The sequence below is a fragment of the Dermacentor silvarum genome, chromosome 11 (assembly GCF_013339745.2).
Source record: "Dermacentor silvarum isolate Dsil-2018 chromosome 11, BIME_Dsil_1.4, whole genome shotgun sequence".
In the NCBI taxonomy this organism is placed as follows: Eukaryota; Metazoa; Arthropoda; class Arachnida; order Ixodida; family Ixodidae; genus Dermacentor; species Dermacentor silvarum.
In genome coordinates this window covers 61,284,260-61,310,922 of record NC_051164.1, presented here as the reverse complement: position 1 = coordinate 61,310,922, position 26,663 = coordinate 61,284,260, and the positions used below count along the sequence as shown (strand labels likewise).

The 26,663-nt window shown below is 46.8% G+C and overlaps 1 protein-coding gene across 20 annotated transcripts in view; it reads right to left on the bottom strand.

Annotated features, from left to right (window-relative positions):
• LOC119433405 (single-stranded DNA-binding protein 3-like) overlaps positions 1–26,663 on the bottom strand; it is a 121,770-nt gene that overhangs the window by 79,385 nt on the left and 15,722 nt on the right. For all 20 annotated transcript variants that reach the window (XM_049658900.1, XM_049658904.1, XM_049658909.1 and 17 more), the window contains exons 3-4: positions 15,405–15,466; positions 8,083–8,167 (exon numbers count right to left, since the gene is read on the bottom strand). In XM_049658900.1, coding sequence (XP_049514857.1) covers positions 8,083–8,167; positions 15,405–15,466 — 147 coding nt within the window. The remainder of the gene's footprint in view (positions 1–8,082; positions 8,168–15,404; positions 15,467–26,663) is intronic.

Genomic DNA, 26,663 nt, shown 5'->3' with positions numbered 1-26,663 from the left:
GCGCGCGTGACACCATGCTTTTTTCATTTGGTTAGTATGCCTATGCATACAAGTTTACACGTCCGACAAAATTGATATCTTTACTTCGTATAGCTTTTCATTAAGTTGCTATCGCAATCGAAACTGCGCTTTTTTGAACCATATGTGATGTTTCACAACTGACGAGACCCAGTTAAGAGAGAAGTTCGTGTAAGGGGAAAAATTAAATTTCGCAACTGGCGCACCATCACAATGATGTTGCAAATAAATTTGTAAGTTGCCTAAAGGCCAGGCGTATGTTAATTGATGACTGGAAATTATTGAGAATATGTTGGCTACTTCATGCGATCGCTTAGGAGACGAAGCGGAGGCTCTCCGTCGCAACCGCAGATCGCAGCAAAATCATTCGAAACAGTCCCCACTTGCTCCTGGCTTTCTTCCTGTACACTATTAAAGTGCCGTCATCCCGTACACGAGCTGTTTTAAAGAAAAAAAGGGAAAAAAGATGTCTGACGCATCACAAAGCGATTTACTGAGCTAACTCGAAAAAGAGGACTATTACAGCACGAGAAATCGATATGCACAACGGACTAATTAACAAAATTTAATTCACTAAAATTTTAACTAATACCTTTCCGGCACATGTAGCAATTTACGAAAGGAAAAACGGCCTCTTGCGAACTCACGGTCACGAATGGTGGCCGGCGAGTTTGCAAGGTGTCCCACTTCGAAAGAATTCTTTCCTCTCCTTGTTTTTTTTTTTCCTCTCCCTCTCTTAGAGGATGACACCAATTTCCCAGGCTGATCGACGGTGAGCCATCGTGCAAGCTATGCGTAACGCCGTAGGCTGCGGCAGCGCTGGTCACGCTACTGTAAAGCAGCTTCCTCGGCTTCATTTGTTAGTGTGTGCTGTGTGTGTCTGTTCGTGTGTGTGCGTGTGTGTGTACCGTTCGTGTGTGTGACTGTGTGTGTAGTGTGTTGTGTGTCGTGTTCGTGTTGTGTGTGTGTGTGTGTGGCTGTGTGTCGTGCTGTGTGTTAGTGGCGTCGCCCCTGTGTGTCATCGTTCCTCAAGCTGTCCTCGTCCGCTGCTGTCGTGTCGTTTCGCCGTGTCTGGGCGGGGGGCCCTGTAGCGCCCACCGACGCTGCTATGTAAGGTCGGCGTATGGCCTGCTAGATAGTCCGTTCTAAAAGTCAGCTGGTCCTCTTGGTCGTGCGCTCCGCGGCGACCCCTCGGTTTCTTACATAATTAACAAAATTTAATTCACTAAAATTTTAACTAATACCTTTCCGCACCAATTTACGGCGAACGAATGGTGGCCGGCGAGTTTGCAAGGTGTCCCACTTCGAAAGAATTCTTTCCTCTCCTTGTTTTTTTTTTCCTCTCCCTCTCTTAGAGGATGACACCAGTTTCCCAGGCTGATCGACGGTGAGCCATCGTGCAAGCTATGCGTAACGCCGTAGGCTGCGCAGGCGCACGCTATGTAAACACTCCCGTTCATGTATTGTGTGTGTGTGTGTGTGTGTGTGTGTGTGTGTGTGTGTGTGTGTGTGTGTGTGTGTGTGTGTGTGTGTGTGTGTGTGTGTGTGTGTGTGTGTGTGTGTGTGTGTGTGTGTGTGTGTGTGTGTGTGTGTGTGTGTGTGTGTGTGTATTGTGCTTACACAATGCACCGGCGTACGCGGCGACTATACGCTGGCGAAGCACTCTTGCCACCAGGATGGCGGGAGATGGCCTCCCCTCGTTTTGATTCGGGAAGACGACCACGTGTCCCCGGGGGTCTCAGAGCCTGAGGTCACGATCACGGCGGCTGCCTTTGCTTCTGGACAACTGCTGCCCAGTTCTACGGTACCGGTGCTCGGAGGAGTCGAGTCCAACGCGCGAGTTCTGCCATGGATCCCCCCCCCCCCCCCCCGAGTCTTATTTCGATTTCTTGCAGCGCCACGTGTGTCACTGTCAAGATTGCGCAATCGCACCATCGCTACAGCTAGCTACAGCCGCACGAGAGCGACATCGCTGGGTTGCAAACAACCCGCGGACAGAGGAGCGAAGTGCTGACGTCGACAGGGTCCCGTTTCGGAGCAGCTTGACACGAACCCGGGGCTCGCGGCGCTCTAAACATAGAGCTGGCCTTGACCCGTGCAGCCGAAGAGAAAATGGCGCGCAGGCGAAAAAAATAGAAGGGAAGCCTCTGAAAACGGGCGAAAAAGGGTAGGAGGAAAGAAAGAAAGAACGAAAGAAGGAAATGAAGAAAGACCGCGCGAAGCCGCACTGCCGAATCACAAACCGCGCCGCGGCCGAAGGCGAGACAAATAGCTTTGACGTGACTGCGGCGGTGACGTCACAACTTGGGCGTCGCTGTTACGAGGAAAAAAAAAAGTTACGAGCGCATATCGGCAAACGGCATTCGAAAGGTCACAGCGCCGACGCAAACAATGCCGCCGGCTCGATCAAGTAGAGAAAAAAAAAACAGCCGGCACGAGGTAGCAAAGTGCGCACCCTGAACACACAGCATCCTCCACCAGCGGAAACATTGGCGCTGCTATCGCCTTCCCGTGGATTCAAACGCTTGTTGCTGGACTAGTTGGTTCAAAGATGTCACCGCGTGAGGGACGTCCGACGGTTTCGTACCTACACCAACCCGAGAACGCTAAAATTCATGAAAATCTCGCAGAGACACCGAAAGCGTAGAGGCTGGCGTAGCACGCATATATCTTTAAATCTGCCTTGAGTACACATAGGCAAACTCGGAACAGCCAAAACTGGCAAGCAACCAACTCGGCTATAATATACCTACGTGGCGGTGAAATAAATAATCGAAACGTGAATTGAAATCCTGCCCTTGTGCACACGAGTTATTCGTTAAATCGATAAGTTCGTTAAATCGAAAACACTTTTAACACATGCGTGCGAAAGACAATCTTTATTCAAGACCGCAAAATTTGTCAGTTGTCTGCGCGGGCTTCTCGCACTAGGCTAGTTACGACTGGCATTTAGCACACTTGTGCCCGGCGGCTGTTTTCGACAAAGGATGCTGCACCGACAGACCTGAAGCAATGAAATGCAATGCATGCCCTTCGGTGCCTCACAAGGCCGAGGAACTGGCGACAAGACCAGCGTCACCTGACACTAATGGGCAAGCCATTATGTTTCGTATTTTCGGCTGCCCGACAGCTCAGAGCTGATGGGCGAGACGAATTCTGAGTCATCGGTCTTGTGCATCGTTTAACGACGTCGTCGCTGTTTCCGTCATGGACTTGACAGTCAAACGAAAGAGCTCACTTAAGACGACGACAACGCCGCCCTTCGTGGAATTTAGCATGAAGGGCTATCTCTCTGTCAAGCCGGTCTTCACGAAAAGCCCCATCGTTCTTACAAGGGACCAACGGCAAGAATTTCCGTGGGAACGGATCGCCAAACGGTTGCGCGTATGTGGGGGCGGTTGCGCAACCTTGGAGGCGTAATCCGGCGGAACGGTGCAACGTCAGGGGGCGGGATTTTGCAAACATTTCGGCGATTGTGATTGGACGAGAACAACGACAGTGATTTCCCCGCGAGAGAAAGCGGGAAAAGAAACGGCTTAAAAAGCGGACCTTCGGTGCTGTGAGTGTGCTCGTTCGTGCTCGTACATTGGAAACTTTCAAAATGTAAGTACTGTAAATAAACCATTTCTTGCTTCTCCTGGACGTCGCCCCGGACCTCTTGATCACCCGGCACCACGGTACGTCACCAGCTAAGTAAACTCGTGACGACCGCTCGGACACGAGTCGCAAGACACGAGTGGTTGACTGCGGTGAAATGGAACCGTCAGCAACGCCAAACCAAACAAGCTGCACAAAGACAACACACGTAGCAACTGGCGCGATCTGGTAGAGCCGACGCACAGCTTGCAACGCCACCGCTGCTAGATTTCGATTTCATCGAATCGCCGTGTCAACATTCAAACACCGCAACGGGCAGTCCCGTAAAAGAAAAAAAGAAAACGTATTCCATCAAATTAACGCAGTAATGCGTTTAGCGCAGGAACAGGGAAGCAAATTACCGGGCTTTTTGAATGCAACCGGTTTCCTGGGACATACTCCTTTACCCATTTTTCTCTCTCTCTCTCTCACACGCACACAAATTTCGTTACATCGGGCGAGATGTGGCGTCCACTTCGTTGCTTCGAGGTTTCCGATGCATTAAGCTTTGCGAGCTTGCGTCGAGCAATCGAAAATACTGGTTAAATAACAAATTTCGTGAACTAGATTTATTATGTCAAAGTTTGTCTAATTGTTTACCCTACCCTGTGCTGGTGTGAGGAGATTCGTGAAATAGTTTATTATGTCAAAGTTTGTCTAATTGTTTACCCTACCCTGTGCTGGTGTGAGGAGACGTATGTTTTGCGACATTGAAATCCCTGAAGTCACACGCCACTGCCGGCGCTGAGGTTTCGGGACAGAATTAGAAAAAAAAGGTCCTTAGACCTTCACGCTATCTCGCGATAATCAACCTCTTAACGCGGTATTAACCAAAAATAACCGAGTTTCGAAAGAACATTCCATAAGCCTAAGCTGATTTAGTATATCCCGCCTTTAGACTAAAGCGCCACGACCGCCGTCGCCGGAGGCCCAAACATGCTGCCCGCCCTGGTACAGGTAGCGTCGCACTTAACAGTTACAGCAAGAGACAACGGAACGAAGACGCACACACATACAACGGTCCGGCGAAGGAAGAGAGCGCGCGCACGGCTGCCCCAAGGAAGCGCGGTTGCCAAGGAAACGAAAGAACAAAAACTCTGCAAGGAATAAATGAAGCAGCGACCGCTACGAGACCGATGGAACACAAGGCGGGGTGGAAGGCACCGAGCGAAAAGGCGGGAAAGGGAGAAGAGGGAGCAGAGGGAAGCGGGAGTTGGCGCAGCCCGCGACGTACTGCAGCAGCAGAGACATTAGGGAGGGAGCGCGTAGATGGAAAGGATGAAACAGAGTGAGAGAGTGTGTTGTCGGGAAAAACAGGGTGCGAGAGGCTGAGCCTCGGCGGCGCTGCGCGAGGAATGTACAAATCAAAATCCGGGCCTGTAGGAGGGCGAAAGGAAGGGTCAGCGGGCGATAGGGAGACCTCGGTTCGGAGAAGGGTGCGAAGGAGACCGTGATGACACACACACACACGCAAAAGAAAGAAATGTGGTTTGGGGAGCAGAGCAGCTATAAAAGAAAAATGAATAGACGTAAGAGGGCCAAAGGGCGCCGTGAAAGAATCAAAACAAGAAGAGCTCCCGGACGCAAGAAAGAAGCGAACAGTATAACAAGGGTAGGGGAGAAGCGCAGAAACAAAAAAAAATGAAGAGGGAAAGAAAGAAACGGTAAACCGATAGCTCCGCGCCAGAAAAGCAGCCTAAAAATATTCAGGCAAATGGGGAGAGAGGGCACGCGTGGCAGTAGGGAAGAAAACAGAAAGGAAGCGCACACGCACACACATAAAAAGGGCGCGCCTTCCCGAAAAACATCACGACGGCAAAGGGCAAAGGCGTAGTACAGTCGGCGAGAGAGAGAGAGAGACGATATGGAATGGAGCGGGAGGGGAAACGGGCAGCGGCGAAGCCCCGCCACTGAGGATCGACGCGAGAATAAAAATAGAACGAGAAAACGGGAGAGACAGAAAGAAAGAACGAAAATAAGAGCACAGAGTTGGGGTCGGCAGAGGGGGAGGGTAAAAAGGCACAGAACGCGAAAAAGGCAAAGACGACAAATCAAGAGACAATACGGGCGAGAACAAGATGACGACACCCTCGGCGTAGAAGACAAATATATATATATATATATATATATATATATATATATATATATATATATATAGGCGGACAGATCGACGCCGAGAATCCCGAGGAAATAGATAGGCAAATAATAAGCGTCTAGAGAGAGTGGGAGGGGGGGGAGGAGGTCAACACAGAAAAAAGAAAGGCACATCCGAAAGAAGCCCAGGGTTATCACGGACGGGGGAAGAAGAAAAATCAATGCAACAAGGGAGAGTATGCTACAGAGGGCACATACATCGGCGAACGCGCGTTGGGGGTATCTCACACCGTACTCACACGGCGACATGCAGTGTCGCAAATTAACATGGGTATTCCGCTTTATCACTACTTCACCCTGAAAGGGTCACTAAAACCAAAAATACTACTTAAACTTAAACCGATAAAGTACGCCTTCAAAGACTTCTACTTTCATTAATTTCTCGGCGACATAGCCATGAGAATGAGGATCAAAGTACCATTTTTCGAATTTCGCGCCGACACCCGAGTGCTGGTACGCGAGAGTGACGTCACAGATTTCGAAGTGTGTACATCCGTGTTTGGGGCATTACGGCTCTGTAAAATGTTCTCGAAACTTGCTAGCTTCGTCTTTCTGGCTCTCCTAGAATGCACTGTTAGTCCATCTTTACCGACAAAAATTTCACTAGGCCCGAGCTGGGTCACAGTCAGAATCCAACTAGTGCGGGAAACTACCAAGGCGGCATCGACACCCTTATTACGGTTTCGCGCGTTTTCTGGCTGAGCTTATTTCGTGGCAAGAGCGGTTTTTCCTTCTTCCTTATCTTTTTATTTGCATTGCAGAAGGGTAATTTACTTACAGCGCAAGTGAATTTTCTTCGCAGTGTCCCATTAAAGCCTTCATTTACGACCTTTGTCAACTGCAATTAAATTTCGCTTACACTCCTAAAGGATGTTTGCACCCTTTGGGGCTTATCTTGTCTCACAACGATAACCGTCATCTATGATCTTGCCCGCACTTCCTTTCTTTAACGCTGCGCGTCCGGTACTTCCAGGTCACGTTATCAGCGTGAGATAGCATTTTGATCGCTGAGTTTTCTAGAAAGGAAACGCAAGCAAGGCAGATGACGATTATCGGTGTGGGACTACATAAGCCCCAAAGGGTGGAAGCTTTCTTTAGGACTGTAGGCTATATTGGTTATAAATTCACACGTACTACCGAAGCAAAGTTTTATGGTTGGTAGTTGTCTAAATTAATTAACGAACACCCTTTAAATGGCACCTACGACGACGCACGCAAATGGTGGCTAGAGGACATGACGCAAATCCCAGGCCATGGCCTCGCAGATTTTCAGCGTGCCGCAAGCGCCGTTTAATATCGGGAGGTCATGCCGAGAAGCCGCGCTGGTTCTCAAAGTTCCGGGTTCTGCGTCATTTCCGGCAACCGGAAAGTCGTGTAATCAAGAACGTCGATTTTTTTTTTTTTTTTTTGCTAGCTTTTCGTCACGCATCCACTGGCATTTCGGGCGTAAAATCTTGCACGGACGCTGCTCTTTGTATACAGTGTCAGAAACTAGGCCTCTTTTTTTTTTTCATGTGGTTTAAAATGTCTTGTAGTAACTTTTCCCTCGTGCAAGTGCGTTACGCATGCGCAGAGCCCGAACTCTCCTTCAGGGCTCGTGGCACGAGATCGTGCAGGAACTTAAGTCCGCCATTTTAAAGCGCAGCTTGAGTTATTCCGTATTGTCCTTCCAATGTTAATACGCCGACGCTCTATACACAAGGCCGATGCTATATGCGCCAGCAACCAGGTAGAGTATGGCTCGTCATTGCAACGCCAGCTGCGTCCCGTCTGGTAAACTCTGCGCCGTAAGACGGCGCCACAAACTAAGCGCATTTTAACGCTCTTATGGGCGTATAACGGGTGACTGGTTTGTCTCATGGCTAACACGTCACATTTAAGTGGTAACTAGTCGTCGATGGAAGTTTTCTGTGAACTTTTGTGTCAAGCAAACATAATGATAGTTGCGACAGACGACGCGAAAACTGCGTGAAGTAAATATGTATTGCCGTCAAACTCTCGTGTCCAGCGGTGGCAAGAATACGGTTTTCAACTACCGCTTCTCTAATCGCAGCTGCACTTCCGAGTCCACCGCGGTATAAAGTGTACATTTTCACAACCTTAAGAGTAAGGGCAGTGTTAGCCATGAGACAAACGTGCATTCGTAAGGGTGTAAAATTCTTTGGGACTTATTCGTCACTTTTCTTGTAGAGTGCATGGCTGTGAGTCAAAATTACGTGCAACGTCGACAGCGTAACACTTAGAAAGGCGCGGGTCCCCGTAAGAGGTACTCACATAGTCGTGGAAGGCCTTGGCTTCGCTGGAGTGCTCGCACGTGTCCCTTCGCTCAGGCGCCGCGCAGTACAGGTCCCAAAACACGCTGCGGAGCGAGAGACGGCAGTTCGTTATTACAAGGCTGCTCTTCAGCAGGCACGCCAAAAGTCACCACAGACAATAAACAAGTTCATTTCTCCCGCATTTTAATACAGTGCGAATTATCCTGCATTGTGGATTCGCACGGAGTTTCTTACAACACTGCCTAGAGGCAAACTGGCGCCACCGTACCCGAGAGAATTCTCTAAAGGGCAACTCCAATGGCTCTTTCACGTCCAAGGGCCAGAACATTTGAATTCGTATCACACGTTCTGGAAGGAACTTCGGTTGTACGCACCGGACTGCGCAAAGGGTTAGGTACTTTTTTTCCTGCAAATCAACGGGGATTTCCTTGAAACAGAGCGTGCAAAACTGCCTAAACCAGACAACCTCAAGTTTCCACCCGCGACACCAGCGCCGATTGCTCCCCTAGCGGACAGATTCCAAAGTCGCCGGTCGCTTCTTTTCCCGTCGGAGCAACCGCGCGTCCGCTTGCGTTGGAGCGGGTGCCACGGCCGCTGGATGCGTGCCACGGCCGCGGCATGACACGGTGTGCGATTTCATCCAGCGGCCGTGCGCGTGCTACCGGTGTTTGCGTTTACACTTGGGCAAGCGTGTGGCCTCGTCCTCCCGTAAGCCTGGTACACAGTAATGTGTCGCTCAGTGCCACAACAGCCTCGAAAACTAGAAACACTAAGAACAGCCCGTGAAATTGCTTATTTTAAAGAAATTCACATATATTTACAAGCGCCGTGCGGCACACAAAGTCAAATCGCGCATTTGTTTTTCTTTTTTCTAGCGTGCTTTCTTTTGATACATGTCCTGTGATAAATCAAGTGGCCCTCAAGTGATTAAGTTCAATAAGCTTCGTACATACGGGCGCGTTCACTCAATGCTGGCATTTTCGGGAGGAGGCGCTGCAGGACCAAGTGATGAGAAACATTATCGTAGTTAAGTGGACAGTGCGGAAATGCGGTAAAAGCAATAACACGCTTTGGTTTACAGGGGAAATATCGGTATTTCGCGCAAATTCTACCCGTGGTCTGCGAGTCTGTGAGGCGACCGCAAAGACACCTTTTAACATTGGGGCGCTTCTCAAATGACGCAGCAGCGCCGCCTAGCAGCCGTGGTTGGGAGATCTATGCGCAAGAGAACAAAAAAAAGAAAAAAAAATATGCGGAGATCGTCGCCGATGACTGTCCACTGAAATATCCGAAAATTGTTGGCGCGGCATTTCTCCTTCCACGGCGGTCATGCCGTTGACGCCGAGTCTCGCGTCAGTTTTCCACATGCTGCTCCTTTTCTGCAGCAGTCATGCCACGACGTGACGTCAGCGCCTCTCCGACCAACCAGCGAGGTCCAGAGAAACCGGCGCCTTTCCCTCTCCCCAATTGGCCTACTTTGTCTACTGGCTCCGCCTCCGTGGCAGCCTTCTCCTCCCTACGGCGCTACCCTCTATTAGATCAGCGGAGAAAGTCCGGCCGCCTGCTGCGAAACGGGGGAAGGAGCCAAATAATGAAAACAGGAGGCGGGGATCATGACGTACGCGTCACATGCGTCCTTCTATCAGCTTTTATTCCCTTTACCCCTTTCCCCAGTACAGGGTAGCAAGCCGGTATTCACACTGGCTAACCTCCTTGTCTTTCCATTTCTCTCTCTTGCCTCCAATGAGAAAGCAGGGCAGGAATATTGTATCCGGACGTTGGGCGAGCTAGGCGACGGGTGAGTAGCTCTCGTCTTCTCGCAACATTGCCTCAACATTTCTGTTTCGTCTATCTCGACTGCTATTAAAGCCATTCGTAAAATTCTTGCTGTAGCAACGTTCGCTGGACGGCGCTTTACAGGAACCCTGGCGTATAAATAAATCGTTCAATGGGCCTCAGTGAAGGCCTTTTTAATGTAATGTTTGCTTTTAGTGCCCGTAAGGCGATCTGCGTGTGCAACTGCACCGCCTTCGTCATCGGCCCGTATTTTCGCCAGACGGATACGTACAACAGTCGGGGGTCCGCCTATAATGCTATCGCAATATAATAGAACTTTCTAAGTGCAACACTAAAATAATGCACTACTCTAAGTTACGATATTGTCGCATCCGCGCATTCAGTACAGACTGTCGCTTTTATTCGAGCGCTCCGGCAACACTGTGGCTGCTGGCTGCACTGTAATTGTCACGGCGTGCGACCTAATCTCGTTGTTGATACAGTATAATTATTCTTACGAAACTTATCTTTGAAGTCGCTGCCAACCGCGTCCCGATAAATGCGGGACGTGAGGCGCGCGAGACGCCTAGCGCGATCTCTCGCTACGTGCCGCGTAGCGTAGATATCGGGGCCGCCACGGGGTGCCGCAACGAGTAGTAGTAGTAGTAGTAGTAGTAGTAACAAATTTATTTATCCTTTTTACAAGGGGCAGCGTGGTAGAGGGGGGAAGTGGTCTACTCGAGGTAGTACTCTCGCCGCCGAGACACTCAACGATTGGGCGCGACCTTGCCCTCTAGCGCGGTTTATGACACCCTCTTGTCATCCCCCCTGTGTAGATTCAGCGCGCTAGTGGAGATGAACGGAGAGAGAGAGAGAGAGAGAGAGCCGCTCATCGGTACGATAACTACGCCTAGCTCCGCTTATGCTTGACGAATTCGGGAGAAAAAAAAAATTGCGACAGGAGATTTGTCAGGCGACGCACTTTCATTATATATATATTCATTCTATGAGTAGTGAGGAAAGTGTTTCAGGGCCCCTTTAACTGTTATCCTGTGCTGTGAACGACTGCGATCGTGTGTTGTGTGTGTCTCTCTCTCTCTCTCCTCTAATATTTAATCTTTTCTGCTCCTCCGCTCCACAGTATAGGTTAGCAAGCCACATTTTTGTTGTATTAGCCCTCTTGCCTTTCTCCTTTCGTGTCCCTAGCTGTCTCTCTGAATGCCCCAATTTCCCACAACAAGCTCAATTTAGCGCGCAAAATAACACGACGGGTCCAGACTGTAGCAAGTACACAAAAGCCAAGCACACCTGTTTCTTTTTCAGAAACTTTAGCATATATGTGTGCACACATCGCACGCGCAAATGCGACTTCCCGAGCCTACCGACGCCATCGATGGTCGCCGAATAAAGCTAATCCCGTTTCTTCTCAGAGCTAATGAACGTGCGCCGACACATGTGCCATGAGGGTCAACGTTAACAGCACAAGCATCGACCTCCCGGTTTCTTTGGTTGCCTGGACTTACGCACCATATCCGTCCTGTCGAAAATTGGTTCCCACTCGCATATAGTGCCGTGCGAGGAGAGATGTCCCGGCGCTTGCCGCAGACCCCACTGGCATCGGTGTTCACGCAACCTGTCACTTAAACACCGCCCCGTTTGACCAATGTAAATCCAAATTACGCTCGACCGACTAGCCCGCCAGCGAATTTCCTCAAAACAAGGCACGTGAGCTCAGAATACTCGCCCCCAAAGTGCAGGCAGACTATAGCCAACCAGACACAGAAGCGTAGATCTCAAGCAGGTCACGCCTTTTTTTTTCACGCGTATCGAAGGCGAGACACGAAGGCGCTGACGGAGGTCGTCGGCGCATGCGCGCGGCGTGTGCCCGTTTCGTCTGCCAGCCGCGCATGTATACCGCTCATGCCCGACCGCCGAAAAGCGGTGCCAACGCAACCAGAGAACAATTACGGGAGAAAAAAAATAATAAAAGGAGGGTCGCCAGAATGTAAGGAAAAACTGGGTGCCCGTTCCGTGAAAACCATCACGTCGTAACTAGACCAGGACGAAGGAGCTACGCCGGGTTACGTTTGTCACCGTATAGCGCATCAAAAAAAGCGCGGCGGCACGCGGAAAGCAGCAGGGTGATTGCTTTATTTATTTATTGCATTTTCGGAGAAACTCGAATCGGGCGGAATCTCGTCACCACCAGAAGCCGTATTCGGCGATAACCACACTGGGAAAGGCAGGTATCTGCATTCCCATTCTTCCCAATTCCTCGTGAATTATCGATAAAGTTGCTTCATTGATGATTTAATCGGCTCGAAGACTTACAGACGCCGTTAGGCTTAGCCCCGACAACGCATATACATCTACAGCGGTTCACCTTTAACAAACACGGTCTCTAAGGAGCAAACGTAGAATGCTCTAGAAGAAAGAAGCATTTATATAGAATATTCGTACACTCCAACAAGGTATGTCCAGCACCTTCGGCAGCAGCAAGAGACGCGCTTAAAGGGACCGACAACCGTCCGGAATGTGTTAAGAGATTATGGTGCCGATGGAAAGACCGCGACTCACTATGATAGGAACAAGCGTAATTTTTAAGCTTACCCATTTAAGGTTCACCCCTTAAATGGGTAAAAGCATAATTTTACTCCTATACCTTTAAATCGGCAGTGAAACTCAGGCAAAAATGACGGGGGTCGACCTTCTGCGGCAAAACGTGTCATCATGCCTCGAAAATCGTGCCCATGTCTAAATAATTGTATAGGCATCAGTTTGTTTCAAACGCTACATCTATATAAAGTCATAAAAATGTTTATTCCCTATAATCTCTGTGCATTTGCGTACCTACCAACCTCGCAAAATGAAAATTCGGGAGACCTCTGCGCGAGGGGGGGTCAAAAATTTCACCCCCCACCCAAAAAAAAAAAATGTTGCCGCCGTGCGAAACGGCGCTCGTGGTACTTAGTCCACACTTGTCACGACTCCGTGAAGTGACAAAGTACACAAACTCGGTCGCGTATGACCTCAGGAATACTTGCAAGTACCATATTTTCCGGTGTTAAAGACGCGGGGTTTTTTTTCCTGCATTTTCCGTCGGTGCGTCATATGTACGTCTTTTTCCCCGGAAAAACTGTCGTCAAAATCGGATTCGATGTTACGGCCACGCGAAGCGCGCTGGTTGACTTAACTGCTCCGGCTTCTGTGCGCGATATCGAGGTTCCAGGTTCTTCTCGTGATCGAGTTCCCGAGCGCCGTGGGAGAAGGACGGAGTAGCAACGCAAACGGCGGCAGGACGACCGCGAGTCGACCGACCCTGAAGTCGTCGTATCTGCAGATCGCTATCAAGATACAGCACGCGCCGCTGCGCAAACTACGCAGTTGCTACGCAAGTACAAGCCGTCCCCCTACTTTCCGCGCTAGCGCGCCTTCCCGCTTTCCTCCCTTGTGCGCGAATAAGCTCACTTTCACTCTCACATACACCATACGGCTCGCGGGGACGATGTTATCGCCCATCGCGGCAGCCACGACGGCAGAAATGCGCCAGGAGTGGAAATACGTATATGACACATACGCTTTCGCGTGACTCGCGTTCACCGAGTGAAACGTCACGAATTTTTATTTAAAATCGCTTACCGAACAGCGTATGCACCGGTGCGACTTATCGTCTTTTTCTGGAAAAACTGCCGTTTTGAGGGGGGGGGGGGGGGGGTGCGTCTTATATAAGGTGCGAGTTATATACCGGAAAATGCGGTACTTATTCTTGGCTTTTGAAAGTACCATCAATCGTTCCAACTAAACTCGGGAAACAAATAATAGTTCGGCATTCGCACTTCACTCGACAACCTGACAAAGCTAACTGAAGCCTAGCGCACTCGCGGGACAATCCGGAAAATCCAATATGGCAGCGCCCGTCGGCTGCTCGCGTTCGTGGTGGTGCCGGCGGCCGCTAACACGATTCACGGTGCATGCTGGTGACGAACTGCTCCCGCGCCGCTTTTTCGCATGGTTACATTACAGGCCGTAAAGAAAAAAAAAAGTGGCGGCCACTTTTCGGGACATTTGAGGTCGCGTCCGTAGAATTGGGAGATGCGAGAAAAATTCGATTCGTCCATTGGTCGAACACATGGGCAGCGACGGTTGCACCCCCCCCCCCCCCCCCTCCGAATAACAAAAACAGATATCGAAGGCTATGGCGTCATCGGCTGCCATGTTTTACTCTGTCGCCGGCGGGAAATTTTGCAAAATAGAGAGCGTCCGCTGCATATCTACAGCAATAAAAAGTTGCCACACACTAGCACTCACGCCCACTCGCTTTCAACGGTCTTCATCTGCGATCACGCTCTAGCACTCACGTTCACTTGCACTCAATGGCCATCTTTCGCGTTCACACTAGCCCTCACGTTCACTCGCGCCCACTCGCACTAAACGGTATATTCATCCGCGTTCAACTAGCATTCGCGTTCAATCCCGCCTACTTGCAATCAACGGTATTCAACCGCGTTCACACCCCAGTTCAGGCACTGACATCCATACTCACGCCCTCTAACACTCAACGGCATTCTTTCGCGGCCGCACACGAGCACTCACATTCACTCACGCCCCCTCGCACTCAACGGTATAATTCCGCGTTCAAACACTAGCACTAGAGTTTTAGTGTGTCCGGTATTTCTGTAAACGTAGGAGAACCGGGCGTTTTGACAGATGGGCGAAGATGTGAACCTGAGCGGCCTTCACGGTGAAGCCACCTGGTGGTGCAGAGATCAACCAGCCAAACAGAGCTAATATTGATATCCCAAGTGTAAAACATCTTAAAACATCACATTGAGTAGCACTGACAATTGGGCGAGTTGGTACGGATGCATGGCTTCAGAACGGCGCAACAAGGAAGACGAAAAGACGAAAGAACACACGAACACAAGCGCCGACTCACCAACTAAGGTTTATTCCACATCACAGAGCAGATTTATACACACACGTGCTACAAAAACTGTCTGATACAAGACAGTTTTTTTATTTTGAATGTTTTTATTTTGAATGAATCAAAAACAGTCTTGTATCAGCTGTCCCTCTATTGCGCTACAGGATAAAGAAATCCTGTACCTGAATGGTTAACGTGTTCTGGTTTTTTGGTTGTTCTTTTTGCGTTGTGTGTGGCCACGTGTGTGTATAAATCTGCTCTGTGATGTGGAATAAACCTTAGTTGTGAGTCGGCGCTTGTGTTCGTGTGTTCTTTCGTCTTTTCGTCTTCCTTGCCGTTCTGAAGCCATGCATCTTAAAACATACTTTCTAATGAGTTACTGGAGCCATGGAGTTACATGTGCTCCCGATTGGAGCAGAGAGAGTTGCGCAAGGATAGAAGGAATAGAAATGTCCCGTTGCATACACCGAGATATCGCTGCCAGCGTTGTTGCTGCCATACACCTACCTCTCCAGTAAACTGGTATTCCGCAAATGCTAATACATTTACGACAAGCTAAAACTCTCTAATGACCATTCCATCGAGGGGGCCTTAACAGAAAAGCAATAGCAGGTACTTACCACCACCAGGAATGCAAAAACCCAGGAGGCTCTCCTAGCGTTATATTCTTCTCCCATCGAATCTGTAAAACAGCAGAAAAAAATACGCACCAGTCAGCTGATGATGACGAAATGGCAAGTTCAAGGCAGATAAGAAGTTTTCTGGACTGGGAAAATTTACGCACATCGTTGTCACAGTGCTTATGCGAGAGTACAGACCCCTGTGATGGTCGCACATGTTAGAGTGGTAAAGCTAAGGGCCGATAGAAAAGTAAAAATGTAACAACATTCTAAAATTTTGAATAATGAATCGAGCATATCTCTATTCCATTCAGTGCTCAAATCGAAGAACTAATATTCAAAACACCAAAGATTTACCTATTAGTTTTCTCGTAATCATCACCGACAAAAGCACTTGAAGAAAAGCTAAAATGGCGTGAGGTTCATTTTTCTCGTTTCATTTTCGGACTACCCAAATTTAACACGTAGCCCAAAATTTTTTTGCACTACTGTGAGCTTAGTATTGGTCTCGAGGCAATGCTGCTGCTTAATGCTCGTGTGACCTTGATGTTCATGTAACATCAATCTGAAATCATATGGTGAGGGATTGGTTTATTTATCACAATCTATCATGAAGCTTTCTGTTGACAGAGCTTTTTGGAGTACTCTGGTACTCTCGATTCACTCGTGAAGTTGCCACCTTGTTAAACGTTTAGTTCAATTGAAATGTTCCGTTTAAACTTCCCTCCTATGGCATGAGGGACGCCAACCTGGTTCGCCTGGTCCAGGCCTTCGTCATTAGCCGTATCGTCTATGTGGCACCTTACCTAACATTTGAAGCCGCAGAAAAGAAGAAGCTTGAAGCCCTCATTAGGAGGGCATATAAGCAAGCGATCGGCGTGCCCCTCACTACACCCAATGATAAACTGTTAGAGCTAGGTCATAACACTTTAGACGAATTAATAGAGGCGCACATAATATCTCAATATAACAGGCTGACACAAAGTCCAACGGGACAACACATACTTAGCAAACTACACGTACACTATGAAGAACAGCACGGAACTAAGAAAGACATCCCTAAGCAAATAAGGAAGGATCAACGTGTCCCCCCCAGTACCAAAAAACATGCACCCGGAGCATCACAGAGAGCGCCAGGAGGCTAGGGCTCGTTATGTTGAGCACAAGTATCAGGCCGTGGAGGAAGTGGTCTATGTGGACGCCGCAGAATAAAGCAATCAGGTGGGTATGTCTGTGCCCCTCGTCAGTAGGACTGTCACCACAGACAACCCTGAAATAGCAGAGGAGGCAGCGATCACATTGGCAATTGCATCGACAAAAACAAAATTCATTATTAGTGACTCAAAGATCACTGTCTTCAACTTCGCCAGGGGCCGTATCTCCCATGGAGGCGCTCAAAATTTTAAAATCATATGGTGACCAGCGACGGCGCGGGACGATCCATGTCATTTGGGCACCCGCGCACTGCTCGCTTCCTGGCAACGAGGCGGCTCACACAGTAGCTCGAGGACTTACTGCCAAGCAAGTGAGCCAGCCCAGCCAGGGTCCAGAGGAGATCAAATGGTCACATATAAAGAAATTACCGATCACTATCGGCTGGGATGGGCCCGGTATCCCCTAGCTCACCCTAAATTAACTAAGAAACAGGCAGTGGTGTGGAGGCTCCTCCAGAACAACATGTATCCGAGCCCAGTGTCCTGCAGCCAGTTTTATCCCGGAAATTATACAGAATTATGTAAAATATGTAATAATAAAGTGGACCTGCCACACATCTTGTGGGCGTGTCCCCAGGCAGAACCATTCGAGGGCCGCCAAATAAAAGACCAAGGGAAATGGGCAGCCCTGCTGCTCAGCTCAGACCACCACGAGCAAGAGTGGGGACTGGCCGAGAGAGCCGCTGAGATAAAAGATATCTCAGCCGTCTCCTAGGTGACAGGGGCTGGAGCGTCCTCGACCCCCCCCCCTCTTTTGTCATCATCATCATCATCAGCCTATATTTATATCCACTGCAGGACGAAGGCCTCTCCCTGCGATCTCCAATTACCCCTGTCTTGCGCTAGCGTATTCCAACTTGCGCCTGCGAATTTCCTAACCTCATCATCCCACCTGACTTTCTGCCGTCCTCGACTGCGCTTCCCTTCTCTTGGTATCCATTCTGTAACCCTAATGGTCCACCGGTTATCCATCCTACGCATTACATGGCCTGCCCAGCTCCATTTCTTCCGCTTAATGTCAACTAGAATATTGTCTACCCCCGTTTGTTCTCTGATCCACACCGCTCTCTTCCTGTCTCTTAACGTTACTCCTACGATTTTTCGTTCCATCGCTCTTTGTGCGGTCCTTAACTTGTTCTCGAGCTTCTTTGTTAACCTCAAAGTTTCTGCCCCATATGTTAGCACCGGTAGTATGCAATGATTGTACAATTTTCTTTTCAACGACAGTGGTAAGCTCCCAGTCAGGATTTGGCAATGCCTGCCGTATGCACTCCAACCCAATTTTATTCTTCTGTAAATTTCTTTCTCATGATCAGGGTCCCCTGTGAGTAATTGACCTAGATAAACATATTCCTTTACAGACTCTAGAGGCTGACTGGCGATCCTGAATTCTTGTTCCCTTGCCAGGCTATTGAACATTATCTTTGTCTTCTGCATATTCATTTTCAACCCAATTCTTGCACTTTCTCGATGAAGGTCCTCAATCATTTGTTGTAATTCCTCTCCATTGTTGCTCAATAGGACAATGTCATCTGCAAACCGAAGGTTGCTGAGATATTCGCTGTCGATCCTCACTCCTAATCCTTCCCAGTCTAAGAGCTTGAATACTTCTTCTAAGCATGCAGTGAATAGCATTGGAGAGATTGTGTCTCCTTGCCTGACGCCTTTCTTGATAGGTATCTTTCTACTTTTCTTGTGGAGAACCAAGGTAGCTGTGGAATCCTTGTAGATATTTGCTAAGATATTCACGTATGCCTCCTCTACTCCTTGATTACGCAATGCCTCTATGACTGCTCGTATCTCTACTGAATCGAATGCCTTTTCATAATCTATGAAAGCCATATAGAGAGGTTGATTGTACTCCGCAGATTTCTCAATTACCTGATTGATGGCATGGATATGGTCCATCGTAGAATATCCCTTCCTGAAACCAGCCTGTTCTCTTGGTTGACTGAAGTTAAGTGTTGTCCTGATTCTATTGGAAATTATCTTGGTGAATATTTTATACAATACTGAAAGCAAGCTAATGGGTCTATAATTCTTCAATTCTTTAACGTCTCCCTTCTTATGGATAAGTATAATGTTGGCGTTCTTCCAGCTCTCTGGTACACTTGAAGTTGTGAGGCATTGCGTATAAAGGGCCGCAAGCTTTTCAAGAGTGGTGGCGTGGAGTAGAGGTAGAACACCCGACTTCAAATCTGAAGGTCGTAAGTTCGAATCCTGCTCCATTCCACTACATTTTCAGGCATGGAGTGGTGCCTGACACCGGCAAAGAAAAAAAAATACATATAGTGGGGCTATACTAGTTCAGGTGCAACCAAACTAGGCAGGCCCACTAAGCTTCATCAAAGTCACTCCCTCACCAGAACAGGAATTGGCCTCCCTGGTGCAGTATTCGGCCACTACCTCCCTGATGACTCCGACAATTAAGCCCTCTTTTGTAAAACGGGTCAAATAAAGTTGCTTTCCCTTCTCTTTCTCTCACCACTAGCTTCGCCATTACCCCTGTATATATAGGTACCAATTTGCCCGTTTCAACGCAGCATGGGTGAAAATTCCCTGAAAATTACAGGCTTTCCCAGATCGTAGACACTACGATCCAAGGCACCCTGCTTGTGGTTTCCGGAATGCCAGTGGGAATTTTGAGAACCATGTGACCCCTCGTGATAGGTTGTTTAGGATACCACGCAGCCACCACAATGTACGAGGTGCAACGAGGTCACTTCCTTCAAGCTCAAGGCCTTGCTGCCCTTTGAGTATGCTTTGAGCCCTTTATGGTGCGACGATTCTTGCAGGAATTATGATGATTTGCAATAAATATTCAGGAGGGAGAAAAATAATAACCAAAACTAATTTGAAAACTTTGGGTGCTAGCAACTTTATTCACACAACTCTTCCGTACTTGATGTTGCAAATGTCCATGCACTACATCCTGCTGAGGCTAGGTCTCCGCTGTTCCTTCAAAGTCTGCTGCCTAAGGCATGTCACCTGCCTTGGGCAACACAAAAAGTCAAAATGGCATTCTTTGGACCATTATTGCAAATTAAAAGTCTGAAGAGCCATACAATGTCTGCTACATGTACATTGTTCGCAATTCATGAAAAAAGCCTTTGATATGCTGCGAAAAACTCCACCAATATTTTTTTTGTCTTGTCGTTCAATGCAGAAAAGATCAAATGTAGTCCAGTGATAAAATCCAGAGCAGAAAGGGCAAATCTGTCGCAACAAAAGACGTCATTAATAATCTGTTACATGCTCAAACATTAAAAATCCAGTGCATTGTTGGCAGATTCCTGACAAGCAAGGAAAGAGCTCCGTAAAAGCAAAGAAAGCAAGATAATTTTTGTGTCAGTGCTCCTTCAAGCACACAAATGAAATATCATCCAAATTTGCACAGAAGTTGTCTTCAAAAGCATTTTTTTTTTTTGCACTAGACGTGAAAGCCAGTAAGAAAACCAGTTTGACTCGAGCTGGAGCTTCCTAATCCAGCATTTATTCTGCCTTCCTCCAAAAGTACAGACGAACCACATCTGGCAAACTTGCAAGACTGCAGGAGAGGTTGGCTGAAACCAGTCTTCGCTAAAACTCCAGCAATTATTCTGTGCCGGTTGAGTGGAAGAGATTTCACTCATAAGGGGTAGCCGATGAAAAAAAAAAAAAAAAGACTAAGAACTCTAGTTTCCGCTGTAAGTAAAGGAACCTATGACGAATTAAATTGGACCATGCTATGTTGGTAAATTGTGGTCGCAAGAATATGAACAAAGTCTGACGAGTAGCTCAATTTTGGCTTAACATCGCTTTATCACTTGAAAAAGCAACACTGAAAAGAAAAGAAAGTATAGAAGAATTCATACTATCGCATGTTACACCTCATAAATTTAAGCAGTACAGGGACACTAACGTGACTCGATTACGCCTAAACTGATCACATTCATACTGCTTACTACTGGATAATCCATACTACGAGTGGCCTTACACAGTAATTAGACGCACCAACATTCAGCTCTGCAGCAAAGCAATGCAGAGTGCATATCCGAGAAGTGTGAGCACATCAAACATCTCAGCAACAAAAGCAACGTTGCAGCATGAACTGCAGACAAAAAAAGTGTGGTCACTCAAATTATCAGCACCATTAACTCACGCGCCTGCTGAAAGTAAAATGCCCTTGAATTTTTTGCACTTCTATTTATGTTTGGCAGAAGATGGTGAATATTTTCCTAACATCCACCCGTTCAAAAAAATGTGAGAATTGCGCCACTTAATTTACAAGTTCCCCTGAATTACAAAAACAACATACAGGACCTACACATTAACCATTTTATGACTGACTGAAACAAACTGAACTTGTTTATAGATGTTCCGCCTTCCTTAATAGTTCTCTAGACCAAATTATAATTCGGCTTAGATCGTTCCGCTGCTTCAATATCCGAGATTATGCCAACAAAATGGACGGACACCTACTATGCTAATGACACTAACAAAGGAGGAAAAAAACTTCTATTCCTTCAGCCAGAAGGCTCAAGCATTTTATCACATGGAGTATTCCCAGCTTAAGTCGACTACGAAAACATACAGGACAAAGAAATTGTAAAAAAAAGCTGGATTCGTGCAAAACCTGGAAACGATATTCACATTCGTCATGAAACTTGTGTACCGTAAGCTTTTGTGGCCAAATGTACACGCTGACCTGCAACTAATTTGCATTTCGGTTCTCTTTAGGTTAGGTGTAAAACACAGGCGTAAAACAGTCGCAGCTTCACAAAAAGATGCTGGCCATCATACAATCAACACAAACATGCAGAGCATAACACCATTCGGTTTGCCAGACTGCAAATACCCTTTCAGTCACAGCGCCTACATGTTGTTGTCACAACAAAAATGTTAACGTATAACTCTGTGCTGACAAAAAACAATGCCATAACTCTCTTTAGAACGGACAGTAATGCAAAATATTGTAACTTAAGGAGTGCACTACCGAATTTGGTAAGAAGATCTATGAGTTGCCCTGTGTCACTGCTCTTAAACTTATGCAGTCATGCGTCGAGGCTCACCCGACACGCGAAAATATCCATTCCGGCCAGATGTTGGGTAGCGCCCCCCATGTACGTGTGCTCGAGCTCGCCGGTTATTTGCGTTGGTAGCGCCAGCTTTTGACAGCTTTTTGAAGTAATAGGTGCACTTCACAACTTCTCCAGTTGAGAGCAGCACTTTTTCTCCCTTCCTTCATGCGTGAAAAGAGTTTTGCACGATATGTGCCATGAAGCGCCGAAAGGATCGTGGCGTTTTCTGTGTGTGCATTTCATGGATGAAATTCTCACAAGTTCCGTGAATCGGAAGGCGACTTTAGTGCTGTGGATGCAAAACATTTCACCTTCGGATGGTCAGCAAGTGTCGTCGTATGAGCGCACTTTCGAGGACGGCGACTAAAGGAACCTAGAGACCCGCAGTGCAAATCCTGGCCTCCACGCAGTAGAGAGCTTCGAGCACTACCATGCAGTGCTAAAGCACTATTGGGAGATTCAGGAACAAGTAAATTATCATAACTAAGTCACTTAACATGCATACATTTACTAGAGTGCTTTTTCTGCGTGGCGTCCAAACAGGCAAAATGGCTCCCGACTGGAACGACCACAAATAGGCAATTGTGCGTGACTGCATAAGTTTAATTAAGGTCCTCTCTTGCATTATGGGGCCCTCACCTCAATAACAATCAGCCTGTCTATTTTTTTTTTAATATTTCAGTTCTTTCCATTTTATATAATGCATCCCGTAATCAATTTTTGTAATTATGACTGGCCCGATACAAGAAATATTTATGTTAGTGATTCAACTTTCTCCTCTGCAAAGTCTGTGTCATGTTTACGGGAAAATATAAACTTTGAAGTCTTAAGAGGAAGCTTTAGCTCAGTGGTTCGTATCTAAATACATTGAAATGGAGAAATTGTTTTTCTCAGCAATCACGGCACAGAATTTGACCGAGGTTTGTTACATTTAAAAGAACCAGCAACTGTTGGAAGCAGATTTTTATTTAGGCTCCCAATATAACAAAATGTTAACATTTTCAAAATTAAAAAAAATAAACTTGAGGATCAAGTTTACAACTCTAACTCAGCAATAACAAACAATAACCCAATTCTGTTAACTGCACCTAATAATAAATCTAAGGTGGACAAAATTGATGTACTTTACACTATTTTGAAATATACCACAAATTGTTGAGTAGGACTGTTGTAAAACCCTTGTAAACATTACACAAATTTTGATAAGCTGCAAGTTCATACGTAAAATTTGCCCCTTTTATATGCTCTAACATATGCCGTTTACAGAACTGTGATATCCGTTTTCGGTGCAGTTACGAATTTAAAGACTTAGTACTTCATTTTATTTTAAACTTACCAGCTTTCTGGAATTACAAATATAAAAAATCCGAGGTCCTAAACAGAAATTCTGCTTCCTAGAGCCACTAGCATTTTTAACTATCTCTGTCAAATTCAACAAGTCTCATTCAAATCGGTCCAGCGGTTGTTGCCAAAAGCATTTCTGCATCTGACATGTATTTGAATATGAAAATTGGAGGTTAGGTTCAAAACTGAAAAAAAAAAAAAAATTCATGAAATTCACGACTGAAGGGGATAACTTGTAATAGAAGACACGTGCAGAGATGGGACACAGGTCCGCACAGAGGACCATGGAAGCTCATTCCCTTCAGCAGCGCTCTACCTTTAATTCATTCAAGCAATGCAAGCACCTAGAAACTGCCATTACTGTCACCCTAAACACATCATCAGGAAGCTTCCAGGCTTCCAGACGTGCGGTTGGCAAGCCACACAGCTTGTGCGCAGCTGAAGTGTTTGTTGCAAAGCGCTGGCACACAGCAAAGGCCACCTGCCGCACAGCTGGCCTGGGTATCAAATGCGACGCACATGGCCTCAGCACGATACAATGGAATGCTGCTCAATACAGCTGTGGCATTTGCGCATGCATTTACGGCAGGCTCTAGATTAAACAGCTTGAGCTGCGTTCTGAGCAAGGCCACTGGACTCGCTTCGAGCTGAACCAACCACAAAAAATTGTTCGTTGACGAATAGACCGCACGACAATTTCGGGTCTAGATAGCAAGCGTGTTTGCAACGGTCCCCAAGCCCCTTACGCAGCAACGTCCACACGGCATTTCGAATGTTGAGTTTCATATCTGTTGCACACTCCCAGATTGGCTGATACCAGCCGCTCATCACGGCATAGTACGACAGAGTTCCATGAATTACAATCGCCTGCTCACTGACTATAATTCATTAGTAAAAATGGCGTGATAGTGGGATGAATGAAAAACAATGAGCCCCCAACTACCTCGTAATGCTGTAGGCATTTTAAGTATCCTAAATGCGGTAGCATCATGGGTTCTCAGATTTGGCCGCGGCCTTCAAGAAAGACACCGAAATTGCATCATCCAGGCTTTTATCCTCTTCTCACGAAATCATGCTAGCTCTGACCACTGGGTGTTCCAAGAGCGCACACGAGAGCTCAGACCGCGGCGCGCGTCATGGTCAATCATTCTCCCAACAGTAGGCAAGAGGTGCTCCATAAAGTATAGATAAAAAGAGAAACAAAAGAAACTGATAAGTACTTATGCCCAAATGATTACCCATCTAAATGTAAATTTCATAGCTGCACTTGCCACTGACAATCTTCCCACTTTCGTGTATGTATGTAACCGGACTTGCATAACCGGTTAACAGATCTGTTACTAATACAATGAGTCCACTGCTTCCCTTGACAATGTATATTGAAATATTTCTAAGGTAGTGTGAAAAGCAAATTAGGCTGCTCTATCAAGTCTGTGGTTGCTATTGAGCAACACAAGCGCCCAAAAAATAGAAAAAAAAAAGTGAGTCTTGCCATTATCTTAGGCTTAGGAAGAAAACGCAAATTTAAAATGGCTTCGCAGGGATTTCCCAAGCATCCATCTAACTGGATCAACACATCCCAAATAAATATTGTTCTGTGTTCGAAAATCAGCAGACAAAAGCTGGCACCTTTCTGAAAGTTGTTCCTGCATAAAAGCAGCCTCATAAGTGAAAATGCAATCTAATCCATCAGTTAATGCAGGCCTTTGTACAAGGCTCTGTGCCAGGGCGGCTACATAAGAGCGTTGGCTAGTCTGAGACACTACATTGATGTAATCGGCACTGCAGTTCGGGTGTGAAATATGATAAAAGGCAACTTTCACTTTTGTTTTCTTCACAGAAAACTTTTTTTTTGTTCTGCCTAATATATGCAAATCAAGCATTATATACACGCCATAATGGTGCAATAAACAGACTTCGTGCTTCTATGCAGTACCACTCTAAGCACCTGCAATTCCTGCAATATTGCTTTCCGTGTGCTGCTGCTTTTCGAACAAAAGCACCAGGAATATAAGTAATTTAATTCGCCATGCTGCAAACTCAGCAGCCACGATTCAGATTTTTTACGAGCCTGTGCAGAATATTTAGCTCAAGATATCGAAACCAATTGAGGACTTCAAGCAAGCATGGTTAAGGGCAAATTTCAAGGAGCCTAAAGATGGCCCTGCTTACATGCTTGTATTTGTGAATATTTTTTTTTTTTGCATTCCACTTCTAAAAAAAATTGAATTAAGGGTTTTTACGTGCCAAAACCACGACCTGGTTATGAGGCACGCCATAGGGGGGGACTCCGGAATAATTTGGACCACCTGGGGTTCTTTCACATGCACCTAAATCTAAGTACAGTGGTTTTTTTCGCATTTCGTCCCATCGAAATGCAGACGCCGCCGTCGGGATTTGATCCCGTGCTTAGCAGCCCAACACCACAGCCACTAAGCAACCACAGCGGGTTTCCACGGTTTCCACTTCTCTTCAACTGTCCGTGAAAAGCTGTGTGCCTTGGTCACAGCGCATACTACCACTGTTGTTCTCATGACCTCAAGACATGGCTCATATCCATGAGGGAAATTAGCCACACAACAACCTTCATACAAGAAATAAACAACAAGAAAGACGACATCAGGAGACTCAATGAATGTAGAAGGCGAGTTCATAGCACAAAAAGAGCGCACCACGATCGGAACCCCGTGCCCCACAACCTTCCAGCTGCACAAATTAACTTAAGGGCTTACAGAAAAAGTCCTTCAGCTGGCACCCAAGCGAAATGAATCTATCGACAAGAGATCAGAGGTCGGTAAAGTTAAACCTATCCTTCATTTCATAGATGGAAGGCAATTCTTCGAAGGCTAGAAATACTGCTCTCACTGCCTGCATTTGCAACCAAAGAATAGTGTGCCACACATGAAAGAAAGACTTAGGTATGCGTCACGTAATTTGTTGCAACATAAAGTCTCATACATTTATGTAGCAAAATATGACGTGATTATGATACGGGAGGCTTTACATGGAACGTCTGAATCTATTTAGCACCGAACGAGCAGAATGACATGTTTCTACGACCAGACGACCACAGCACGCCACTTGTGCTCATGACCAAAACATAGTGCGTAGCATGCATGCAGCACAAACGTGCAGAAACATGCGATTTGATGCAACCCTGCATCCACAAGTTGTCGCTATAACATACGAAGCTGTGATTCTGCAGAAAGCATCACCGATATATAAAACTGCACTAAGAAATGCTCCCACCAAGACTTCCATGACTGCTCTATCTGCATTGCTTTTGCTAAGTGTGAAATAAAGTAGAGTTGTGAAATAAATCCGAGGAAAATTATGCTTAAAGAGCTGCGACAGGAAAGCCGAAATTGATAAATTCTTCTCAAAAACTTCTTTGCAAAGGATGATGCCAAAGGCCGAAATTTAAGGAGGGGGAAACAAACTTTATTTGTACACATTCAGTGGAAAATAGTGCTATTTCTTTTAGTGATGCGATTGGTTCAAGCCACTTTGGAGCACCTTTTAGAGCAGCTATAACCTCACTCGGGAGCAGCAAGTCAACTTTTGGAGCAGCTAGTAGGCACACATTTTCCCGCACAAGTATTTACTTTAGCTATAGCAGTATTGCCATGTTCTCCAGTGAG